Below are 12,756 nucleotides of genomic sequence, written 5' to 3' on the forward strand. Positions count from 1 at the left end.
GGAAGGAAGCGATGGTTCGCATAAGCAGAATGGAACATGGGAGTTGGTGTAGAAAGTTGTAGGCAGTCGTTGGGTGTTCAAAGTGCAACGGAACGAATCAAATGAAGTCGTCCGCTACAAAGCAAGGATAGTCGCGCAGGGATTTACTCAGTGCTATGGCGTCGATTATGATGAAGTGCTCGCCCCTGTGACCAAACATGCTACACTCAGAGTCCTGTTGTCCCTGGCTGGAAAGAGAGGTATGGCGTTGAAGCACTTGGATCTCTATGGAGAAATCGAAGAAGAAATCTATATGCGTCAACCACCTGGCTACGAGGTTCACGGAAAGGAGGAGATTGTTTGCCGACTTCGTAGGAGCATATACGGACTGAAACAGTCAGCTCGATGTTGGAACCGGAAGCTAACCGGTGTTCTGACACAAATGGGTTTCAAAGCAAGTGTCGCGGATCCGTGTCTATTTATGGCAACCAGAAACGATAAGAAAATCTACCTTATCGTTTACGTGGATGATTTTCTGATCAGATGTGAGAGCGACGATGAAATAACTCGTGTTCAGAAGCAGCTGAGTCAGCATTCCGAAATAGTTAATCTCGGCGATGTGAAACATTTCCTAGGACAGGAAGTTCGAAGGGTGAATGGCGTGTTCAGTGTGAGTTTGACCAACTACTTTGAACAACTGGTTGCCAGAACAAGTCTTAGCGAAACAAAGACAGCAAGAACGCCCATGGATCAGGGCTATCTGAAGGATGAGGTTGACAGCAAACCATTCGAAGATGGTACGAAGTACAGAAGCGTGGTAGGTGCACTACTATATGATGCGGTGTGTGCACACCCGGAGCGACAAGTGTCAGGATTCTTGGTCGGAAATTCAGTGCTTCCACGGAGGCTGATTGGACCGCTGCAAAGCGCGTGGTACGCTATTTGAAAAGAACGATGGACTGGAAACTGCAGTTTGGAGCCAAAAAGGTGACTACTCGAGGACTTTGGTGAAAAACAGGTGAAAGCAACAGTAATAAACGAAGACAACCAGGGCTGTTTGAGTTTCGCACCTTCGCACAGTTGTTCAAACCTACCGAAAACGTGCGTTTTTTATTTTGGGTATGTAAACGTCATTTTGGAAGGGTAGTGTCTTCAGAGAAGTTGTTAGATACTTTGTAAGCTTTGTTTTGAAGTCAGTAAAATTAGGATCTATCCACCTAGAAGGGCAATAGAAAATTCAAATTTTGTAAACATGCTCAAAAGTGGTTGGCATCTTGAGCAAAGTTGTAGATAATGCAAATACTAGCAACTTTGCTGAAGGTGTCAATATCGTATACTCAATGTATGATGAGTTAACTGACGTTTTTATAAAAACTCCCTCAAAAATCATTTTTTGTTAGAAAAAATATTCACAATTTGATTTTAGCAGTATGATTTGTTCTAGATATCATCAAAACATGCATTTTATTAGAAGACATTAGGTTGTTATAATGAACCTATCAAAAGTTATTCAATATTTTAACATAAAAATAGGTCATTTTCTACGCAAAATATCTGGAGAACGGGGGAATACGGGCAAGCCAAACCATCTTCATTCAAAAAGTATGCCTTAGAACTACAAAATACAAGTAGTTTCATTAGGTTCTGATAGGTTCTACGTTTGGCATGTTAGAAACACATTTGCCATACTACCAACAACATCCAACCTCTACAACACGTCATCTCTCATTCAAACAACACTGTATAGCTTTTTCGGCTTCACATCATGATCCTAGCAAGCCATGATAAAAACGTTTAGCTGGCGCATCAACACAACAATGTGCTTATGAAATTGGCTTTACGTGAGGTGCTTAGAAGAAAGTGAATTGTGAAGTGCAGCTTGCAGCTCAGTTCGGTTGAGATTTGTCAAATTTAATTCAGTATAACAAGACCGCTGATGGAAAACGATTTATAGAAAATGGAGGCAACAACAATAGTAAAAGTTTAGTCTGTTTTTCCGTGAAGTGCCGTGCCGCGTGTTTATTTTCGATCCTTCCGATGCCAATACGTGTGTCCCCGTGAGAACTCTGTGCGCTTTGGTCCGCCCACACATTTCACTCAAATTTCTTAAAATTTTGCATGAATGACTCGAAAATACCTCATTGTGGGTAAGATGCGTTCTGAAATATTGCTACTCTTTTGGAAAAACTTCTGGAAAATTCATTTAAAAATGGTTTCATACATCACCAGTCTGTGCAGACTAATAATCGTTGACGTACATGATTTATATGTTTTGTTTAAAAATTATCGTATAGTTCAATATTGTAAAGGAATAAACAGTAAAAGCTGTTGCTGGCATGCTCAAGCATACTAAGTTGTTGTTTATAAATAAACATTAAGCTCCCATAAAAGGGTCACTCTTGCCCCGTAGCATTGTTAAACGGCAGATACATGGCATTTTGAAAATAAATCATAAACAGTTTTTGATAGGGTCTAATTTTAACTTCATTTATGATACATGAAGACAATGTTATAAACTTACAATTCGGTATAGTTCCCTAGATCCCTTTGGAGTCAGAAATTTCTTTCAAAATACACCACATCAACATCAAATTATTTTTAATAAAATGAAAAGTTTATTCCTTAAAAAATATATGCTCGTTTCTCTTACAAGATATCACTTTCAATTTTCATATTATAGCTGTTGCGCATTTTCTATGGTAAGTGGTAAAATTAAGTAGATGAATAATGTGCTTTAGGTACCTGAATGCTCTATTTCCAAAAGTCGATAGTCATTTTATAGCAAAATAAAAAAAAAAGTTGTATGCAAGTAGCCTACCGATAAAAAGTCGATAGATGAAAAAGTAGGAAGACAAAATAAACATTAACTAATAAAACAAACTTTGCACCATTGAAACGATCCTACCGCTGATATAGTTACATTGGTATTTCCCGGCATGCAATTGTACGGACGGACATCAACGACACACGGCAGTTTCGGATAGTTGCTATTCTCGTTTACTATCTGGGACAGATAGAGCCTACTCTCATTCGACAAAAAGCACAGAGCAAAGCTTACTCGCGGGGAAAAGAAATCAATAAATAGATGGAGTAGAATAAATAGTTCCTACTGCTCTCTGGGATTGCGCTATTAACATTCCGGGTCATTCGAAAACAAAACATGACATAATTTGATAATGACAGGGACTGGGCGTTGTTGGGATGCGAGCGCCCTACTACGTGATTGATGATCCAGCTGGATAAGTTTGCAGTTTCCATTCCGCACGTGTTCACAACCTTAACTGCCAAGTAACGGGCGGCATGAGTAAGTAGTTTTAATCTAATTTAAGTTCTTGTTGTTTCTTTCTTTCCTAAATCTGCTGGGTAGTTAGCGCTGCTGTCGAAAAACGAAAAATGGAGTTGTTGATTTTTGTAGGGGAGCGCAGATGTGTCCCCAATCGGTTAGGAAGCGTAGGTTTCCTTAAATCGACGCTGCACATGCTGGTAGGCGTTGTAGATTCTGTAGAAAAAAAAAGCAATTTAGCGTGATTTGGAGCGATGATACCGAGATGTTGGGAGGATTGGAACAATCAATTTTACTTTGTCTTTGCCGCCTTGAAGGACTTTTTCCTGTTCTTTGGCTTCTTGTCCATCGAGTCGAGCGAGTTGGAGGAACTAGAGGTAGGCATCTCGAGCGGTTCGATGTCGGTGCAGTTGTCTGAAAGAGGGAGAAAGTGAATGGAATGTGGTTTGTTAGGATGGGTTTTTTTTTCTACAAGAATGGAAAATTGGTTGACCAGTTTTTTAAAGTTTGACCCTCTTCATTAGATAGAGATATAATTAAATATACATTTTACCAAAACTTAACATTAGACATATGTGTCCAAATAATGGCTGCATTCAGTATAATAGAACCGACGAACCGACATGTCACTGGAGCATTTGGTTTGTCCGCAATTTGATTTGTCAAATGAGCGATTCGATCGGTCAAATGAGCGACCAGATCTGTCAAATAAGATGAGACGCAAACCAAGTCGATATAAATTTTACTTGTGTACGTTTCCTTGCTCACGTTATGACGCGATTGGATGACTAGATGGCGGTATTTTAAATATGGCGTCTTGGGCAAGAATTTAAATGTAGCTTCTATTAGCTGCCACGTCGGCTCGTCAGTGATAATAGTGCTTTTCATTTGTATGAACAACTATAAATGAGGATCATATTTTTAAAATTATTATTACAAAAAACGCTTGATAGGCTATTGACTATTTCTACTCGAGATTTGACTAGGTACTGAGGTACCTAACGCTTAAATTTTCAGGAGTACTAGTTTATAAGGCAAAAACATTCGGTTTATACCCCGCAAGGGCCCACCAACCCTATTTTCGGGCCGTTGAATATAAAGTCTGAAAAACGCTTGATAGGCTGTATATCACATTGGTGTCAATAAAAAGCAGAGGCGCGATGAGCGGGTGGGACAGGCAGTCCCCGGGCGGAAGGCACTCCGCTGGTGGAACGACGAAACCAAAAGGGCAGTAAAAACCAGGCGAAAAGCACTCCGGAAGCTCAAACGCACCTCCCCAAACGATCCAGCAAGAGAAGAGGTCCTCGCGAACTATCGTCAGCAGCACAACAAACGCCGACAGGAGATCCGGACGGCGAAACAAAATTGGTGGTCGGACTTTCTGGAGAGTATCAACGCCGAACAATCGTCAGCGGAGCTATGGAGTTGCATTATGTCCTTAGCGGCAAGCGGCGATCATATCCGCTCCAGATTCGAACAGACACCATCACTGATCCAACCGTCGTAGCAGACGAACTGGGCAAATACTTCGTCAAACTATCCGGCATCTCGGAGTACAGCGACGACGACCTACCGATCAACAGCCCACTCTCCTGGGAAGAACTCGTGTTCGCTTTCAGTCGGAGCAACGGGAACTCGGTCGGACCGGACGAAATCGGCTACCCGCTGCTAAAGCACCTTCCACCCAAAGGAAAAACGAAACTTCTCGACCTCTACTCTGGACCACTGAAGATTACCCGAAAAACTGGAGAGAAAGCCCCGTTATACCGTTACCGAAAACCAATGTCGGGACCAAGGACATCACTGGGTTTCGTCCCATTGCACTGACCTGCTGCATGGCCAAAGTTTTGAACGGATGGTCAACAGGAGGCTGAAGCAACATCTTGAGGCCAAGGGGCTGCTTGACCATCGGCAGCACGCCTTCAGCCAAGGATATGGCACCTCCACCTACTTCGCCACTCTTGGGGAAGTCCTGAAGGAAGCAAAGGACCAAGGTCATCACGCGGAGATCGTCTCGCTGGACATCTCCAAAGCGTTCAACCGAACATGGACACCAGCTGTATTGAAGAAGCTTGCTGATTGGAGCCTGAAAGGACACATCCTTCACTTCGTCCGGAACTTTCTGACGGACCGATCTTTTCGGGTTTCGGTTGGGGTCTTTGACCAACTACCCAAGAACTTTTACATATTCGTCTACGTGGATGACGTCCTCATTGTAACGATGGGTCCTACCCTGCAGAGGACGAAACTGTGAGCGCAAGCGGCAGTCTCCTCGGTGGTCACATGGGCTGACTCTGTTGGTTTCCAGCTTTCCGCCGGCAAAAGCGTGCGCTGCCATATATGTACCACCAGGCATCACAACAACGGACAGGCCATTATAATTAAAAAAAAACAAGCAATACCGACCAAAAACACCCACCGTGAGGGTCTTGGGAGTGCTCCTCGATCGGAATTTATCCTTTGAGCCGCACTTCCAAGAAGTAAAGAAGGACTGTCGCAATCGGTCCAATCGGATTAAGACCATCTCCCACCCCGACCGATCCAACAATCGTAGCTCGAGTCAGCATCGACAGTCGCCTACTGTACGGTGTAGAGATTACATGCCTTGCCGCCGAGAAAACCGTCCAGATTTTGGAACCGGTGTACAACGGCTACGTTCGAACAGTCTCCTGCCCTCTACCCCGGCCGACACTGCATGCGTTGAAGCCGGTATCCTACCTTTTCGGCTCGTTTTCACCGCAGCTACTGCTACCAAAGCCGCTGCCTTTCTCGCTAAAACGTCGGGAAACAACAGGATCGTTCTTCTCGACGAGGCGAACCGACTCCTCCACACGGCCGCCGACGAAGATCTCCCTCCAGTGGCCAGGGTCCACTGGCACGGATACAAAAGTTGGCTATTGCATAAGATCAAAATTGACAGCCGAATCAAGGACCGCTCCAGGGCAGGAGACAACTCGCTGGCTTTACGCCGGACAGTTGTCGAAACTCTCGGGGCGCACTACCAAGGTTATGAAGCTAGGTACACCGACGGCTCTCTCTCCAGGAGTGGAGTGGGAATGGGGGTCTCCGGAGATGGTCTGCTTGTGAGCAGATCGCTCCCGACCCAGTGCTCGGTGTTCTCAGCTGAGGCAGCGGTCATTCTCCACGCGGTTAAGTTACCGGCCAACCGGTCGATATTAGTCGTAGCTGACTCACACAGCGGGATATTGGACCTAACAACAGAAACACCGAAGTATCCGTGGATCCAAGGAACGATAAAGCACGCGCCGCCCAACACAGTATTCATGTGGGTACACGGTCACTGCGGGATCCAAGGGAACGTAATAGCCGACCACCTCGCCGGCTCAGGCCACACCGGACTCAGGTCCAAGACAATGTACCGCTCCAAGATGTCAAAAAGTGGATTAAGCGGACTATTCGGAGAGCCTGGGACAACGAGTGGAGTAACAACAGGACACATCATCTTCGGAAGATCAAGGCGACCACCGGAACCTGGAAGGATCAACCAAACCTACGAGAACGCCGAGTGGTGTCAAGGCTGCGCACAGCAGTGTCTCCCACAACTTCGGAGGAACACCGTTCCGGAGGACTTGCGAAACCTGCGGAGTGCCAGCACATCCTCGTGAACTGCACGGAGTTGGAAGATCTTCGGGCTGCCTTCGGCTTGGAGTTAATCAGCATTTGGAACCTGTTGGGCGACGAATTCCTGGGCAGCAGCTGCCCTCATCACCTTCCTAAAGGAGGCGAACCTTTACCACAATATCTGAGCGTTCCTTGTTTGTATTTCCGTTTTGTTGGCCCTTTTGGCAGTTTTCTACACCTTTTCATGATAGCAAGATAAATGTAACACAGCCAAGATTGGGAATCTTCTTCTGAGAACCCAATTTTTTCTCCTTTTTTTCAATTTTAAGAGATGAACTAGCCATATGGCTTAAAATCTCTATAATAAAGAAAAAAAAAACTGAATCATTTTAGAACGTACTGAATCACGTCAGAAAAATTCGGAATCACTCCTGAAAGTACTGAATCACTTCAGAAATCTTTGGAATCGCTCCGAAAAGTACTGAATAATTCCAGATAGTTTGAAATCAATTCTGAAAGTAATGAATCACTTAAGAGAAGCTCGAAAATTCTTCGGATAGTATTGAATGACTTAAGAAAATTTTGAATCTCTTTGAAAAAATACTGAATCTTTCCAGAAAGTTTGTAATCGCTTCCGCAAGGACTGAATAATTTCGGAAAGGAGTGAATCACTTCACGAAACATCGGAAAGTACTGTATCAATTCTTTCAAGTTTACAATCACTTCTTCAAGAGCTGTATCACTTTGTAAAAACTTAATGACTTCAGAAAAGTTTGGAATCCCTTCGAAAAATATTTAATCACTTCAGAAAAATCGGAATCACTTTGGAGAGCACAGAATCATAGAAAAAAAAAGTTTAAAATCTCTTCTGAAAGTACTGAAACACTTTAGAAAATCTCGGATTCAGTTTGAAAAATACTGATTTACTGCAGAAAAACTTTAGATAGTACAGACATAATTGAGCATGAGAATGATCAACCGCCGGCGGTTGCTACTCCTTTATTACAAGATTACCTGACAGAGAAGCAACAAACGATGCGTTGGACTAGCATATGCATCTGCAATGTGTAAAATCTGGTGATCTCATACTTAACGATAGGCAATAACAGCGCTGGCCGCTTCCAAATGTAGGTCAATTAGACCGTCAAAAACCGAGAGATCCTCCTCACTTCCACGAATTTTTCAATACTTTTTCAACAGGATTCACTTAAGGGAGTATTGATTTGTATCGCTAAGCCACTCAATTGTGACACATCGAAAAAGGTCTCGGTTCAACTCTCCACAACTCGATGTTCACTAACTCGATGTCGAGTTATATAATCATAATAAAAATGAGTGTCATGGCTACTGCGATAGCTAATTTGTATGGGATTGTCATTCTATAAATCGATAATTCTATAACTCGAGTTGTAGAGAGTGCACTGTAGTTACGTTTCCAAAAACGAGATCAGTCCAAACTGACATTACATTACATTAGGAAAGTTTGGAATCACTTTGGAAAAGTTCAGAATTACTTCAGACAGTACTGAATAACTTGAGAAAAGCTGAAAAAAAAATAGCACGTACAGAATAACTTCGAACTGTACAGTCTTTTACTAAAGTTTTGAATCACTTCGGAAAAATTGGAAACACTGGATCGGTGTATTCAGCTCATAACATATTTGGTAACTTCAAAAAAGTTTGAGTTCAGTAAGGAAAATGTTTAATCACTGAAAGATAGACTCACTTCCGAAAGTGTTAAATTTTCTGGACTGATTTAACACTTTCGGCAGTAATGCCACGAGTTCTTGGGAATGTCTGAAACAAGAACCTGATATAAACGTAAAAAGCTGGCACTGAAACAGTAAACGTATTGCCTATTAAGGTTTCCAAAGGTAACATCAATTGTAACAGCACAAACATCTCTTGTTCTTATTTCAAAGATTTGCTTAGTGACGATTGCGTTATTGACACGCACACATGCTCGAGGAGTTTGGCATTCCACTTTTGCTAAAAGTAGCAAAGGTTGGGTTCACTAGATTTCCTAGATACAAGTTTCCTTTACGAAAGTGAGGTTCTTGTACGGGAGCCACATGTGCCATTTTGCATTAATCTACATAGATGTACCGTTGCTGTCCTTCTATGCTGAAGGTTGATTTGAACTATCTTACCAGTAGTCATAATTTATAACTACTCAAGATATCACAAATCCACTTCCAGCAGCAACGTAGAAACCAAATTGGTAATGATTTTTAAAACGTCAGAGATATTCTGAGTAAAACGCATAAAGCGAATCCATATTTATGAATCTATATTTTTTTGTTATTTTGATTTCAACTATCATCATATCTATAATCCTGCATCTTATTTAGCGTAGTAATTGTGACTTAAGAAGGGGGCCACGGAGAAACAAAAGTCCGTTGCGCCATTGCTTCGGTTAGCGCAGTAAGGGCTTCATACTGCGGAGGTTTTGATTTGATAACATACTGGTAGTTTTGGGAACTTTGTTTTGCCCACAAATGTTCAGGAAAATTTTAAAAAATTTCCATGGTTTTTCCTGAAATTAGGAGAAAGTCAAGTATGATATGAGATAAATAAGAAAGCACAAATTATGGTGCTTGTAAACTGTGACGGAACTTTTGGAAACTAATCATAATTTCAAGAAGAAAGGATAAAGGGACATTGTAGATATTCAAGGAACATTCAAACGATTTTCCACCCTTCGGGTTTTTGTTGTGTAGCAAATGCCACCTTCGCCACCTGTAGAGTACGGTGCTGCTCGATAAAGTGCAAATGTTTTGACGCATCGTTATTTAAGGCAGATTTATATTTTAAGGGTGCTGGTCAATATTGGGTGTGAAATTCCGTCGAAAGTGCTCATCCGATGAGAAAAGTTAGATGAATACCATGTGATTTAAAGTAACGCATGATGGATTTTGGCCCTGCTAGAAACTGATCCGGGGGTTTCCGGAACATGGTCGGATGGGGAAAGTATAGTCCTGTGCTCTGAATATTACTACCATTCAACTGGTTTTTGAATTCTCATGTCATTTGATGTGGCACTGATGGGTTTAAATTTTTTAAACTTTTGTTAATTTCAAGCTGCTTTTAGTTTCATGGCATTTATAAATCAGAACATATACTGGCCTACATCTCTGAAACCAGTTCACAATTTCAAAAATATTGAAAAAGTTGAGCAAAGTTGTGTATTTCAATGATGTCAAAAATTTCTTAGAACATGATATATTAAAATCAATAATATCTCTTTAGAGTTAAGATGTAGAAACAGTATTTTCAGCAAATGATCATAAAATCAACTGCTCTGCAAGTTTATCACTATCTCGTAACTGCAAAAAGATAGAATTTGGATGTGTTATATGAAGTGTATTACTTGTTTTCAGTTAGTTTTCATTCGTCTTGTGTCTTGCAGTTATAACCAAGCGAAACCGAAGTGCCAAAAACATCAGTTCAGCCGATAGCTCATTCTTGTTCTGATCAGTAGACTGAAAAATTGTTTTCAATAAACAGAAGCAATCTTACATTTACAGCGAGTAAAAATAAAAAAAATATAAAAGTTTTATAATTTCACACGTGAAAAGTAGTGAAATCGGTAGCTGTGCGTGACGGTGTCTGAGTGCTCGTAGTGAGGAAGAGTTTGGTCAGCGGGACAGTAGGAGAGTTTTCACGGAACCGATTCAGACGCCATCAAGCAAACCGCATTTGCTTTGTTGCTGCAGGGTGTGAACGGAAGAAGCCATTTCGTTTTTGTCACTGTTTCAATTGCGGTCTAGTGTTTTACAAACGGTAAATCTTTAGGCGGAAGGCAGGCAATCTAGGAACTAAAACTTGCTTCTTTGTGACTCGAGGACATCAGGTTCTAAGCTCGTGTGGTAAGAGGTTGGCCGATCTCACAGGGGACACACAGCTTCTGGGCGACGGTCAAATCATCGAACGGCAAGTAAAATGGCTGACTAAAATGTACTGCCTTTTTATGCCAATGAGGAGTTTTTTTGTGGAGACATCCATCTAATTGTTTTGTATTCCATTTTGCTCTTGTTCTTTTTTTCTGGTGCCATTTTCCTTGTTCTTATTTTATTGTTTTGATTGAATTTTGGATTATAATATCAAAGCATTATAATATGAATTCTTCCAGTATTGCTTGCACTATGGACCCCTATTACCGTAGGGGTACTAGTTTTAATGACTGGTACACCCGGCTTAACTATATTTTCAAAGTTAATAAAGTGAAAGAAGAAGACAAAATGGCTTATTTTGTCACTCTTAACGGACCGGTAATGTTTGATGAAATCAAGTTATTGTATCCGGCTGGAAATTTTGAGGAGGCAGCTTTTAACGATTTAATTTCTAAGGCTGTGAACCATTTGCCGAGTTAAATTTAACTCGTGGTTAAAAGTAACATTTCAAAAGTTATTTTCTATGTTCGAAAATCCCTGCGCTGTCTAAGTTGAGCCTAAGTTGAAAAACAGGCTGGACAAGACTGACTCAGATCTGGTCCAGAGATATAAATTTAGTATCAGAATACAAAACCCTGATGAGACGACAGAGGATTGCATATTATCATTGAAATTACAAGCAGAATTTTGCGCTTTTGCCAACTTTAAGGAAGTAGCCATAGTGAGGAGAAGCTTACATTATCTAATGCTGAAAAAAATATTGCTACATGGGAGGTTGCAAAAGCAAATGCAGGTACAGCGGATGCTCCACAAAATGGAAATGGAGATCGAGTAGCGGCAATTGACAGCGGTTCAAGGGGACATTTCGGGGCAACATTTGGGAAAATGGCGAGGGCCAACGGCCATAAAAACCAAGGAGAAGAGTTCAATGAAGAAGCCGGAAGCAGCAGAGGTTCGATCAAAAGCCGTTTGGGTTATAGGCCATATGAGATTACGCAGCGTTCAAATGAGCGTAAATAGTACGATGAACCAGGTACCCAGGACTAACCATTTCCATCAGAATCCGAGATACCAGCAAGGTCAACGGCCTGACTATTCACAAATAATTTGCAACTGCTGTGGAGTAAAAGGACATATTAAAAAGAAATGTTTTAAATTGAAGAATCTCCATCGTGATGCTGTAAATCTGGTAGATTCCTATCAGCCAGGGTCTTCAGCAGATGAACATGAGACATGAGGAAAGGATGAGGACGACAATGCATGTTGGTTTCTTCTATAAACAAAATTAGCAATCCATGTCTGTTGCGAATACATATTGTAGGGAAAAGCATTGAAATAGAGGTTGACTGTGGGTTATCTGTGTCTGTTATAAAGGGTGATACGGACAAAATTTGGTCAATATCAACTTGACGTATTTCTTTCAATTTTGCATTTAAAAAACCTGAACACCCCTCATTTTGAAGGTGTGTGTGTGTAGAATTTTGCTCCTATTTTGATTTTGGAATTCACTCTTCAGTTGTCAAAATGCCGTCCAAGCAAGAAGAGCAGCGTATCAAAATTTTGCTCGCGCATCGCGAAAATCCGAGCTACTCGCACGCAAAGTTGGCAAAATCGCTAAAAGTTGCCAAATCAACCGTTACAAATGTAATTAAAGTGTTTGGGGAACGTTTGTTGACAGCCAGGAAGTCTGGATCGGGGGGAAATCGAAAACCGGAAGCCGCTGAGACGACAAAGAGAGTTGCCGGTAGTTTCAAGCGAAACCCTAACCTCTCTCTCCGAGATGCCGCAAATAAGCTGGGTGTATCGTCTACAACCGTGCATCGAGCCAAAAAACGAGCCGGACTATCGACTTACAAGAAGGTAGTGACTCCAAATCGCGATGATAAACAAAATACGACGGCCAAAGCGCGATCCCGGAGGCTGTACACGACGATGCTGACGAAGTTTGACTGCGTGGTAATGGACGACGAAACCTACGTCAAAGCCGACTACAAGCAGCTTCCGGGACAGGAGTTTTAT

At 41.8% G+C, this 12,756-nt stretch overlaps 1 protein-coding gene across 1 annotated transcript in view; it reads right to left on the reverse strand.

The window, feature by feature from the left end:
- Positions 1–2,571: 2,571 nt before the first annotated feature.
- The window catches only part of LOC135706851 (uncharacterized), an 87,503-nt gene continuing 77,318 nt past the window's right edge, over positions 2,572–12,756 (reverse strand). Inside the window, exons 5-6 of the mRNA XM_065228528.1 lie at positions 3,559–3,676; positions 2,572–3,478 (exon numbers count right to left, since the gene is read on the reverse strand). Coding sequence (XP_065084600.1) covers positions 3,421–3,478; positions 3,559–3,676 — 176 coding nt within the window. The 3' untranslated portion in view covers positions 2,572–3,420. The remainder of the gene's footprint in view (positions 3,479–3,558; positions 3,677–12,756) is intronic.

The sequence above is a fragment of the Ochlerotatus camptorhynchus genome, unplaced genomic scaffold (assembly GCF_037179485.1).
Source record: "Ochlerotatus camptorhynchus isolate MF236.1 unplaced genomic scaffold, CSIRO-AGI_Acam_v1.1 ptg000292l, whole genome shotgun sequence".
Lineage (NCBI taxonomy): Eukaryota > Metazoa > Arthropoda > Insecta > Diptera > Culicidae > Ochlerotatus > Ochlerotatus camptorhynchus.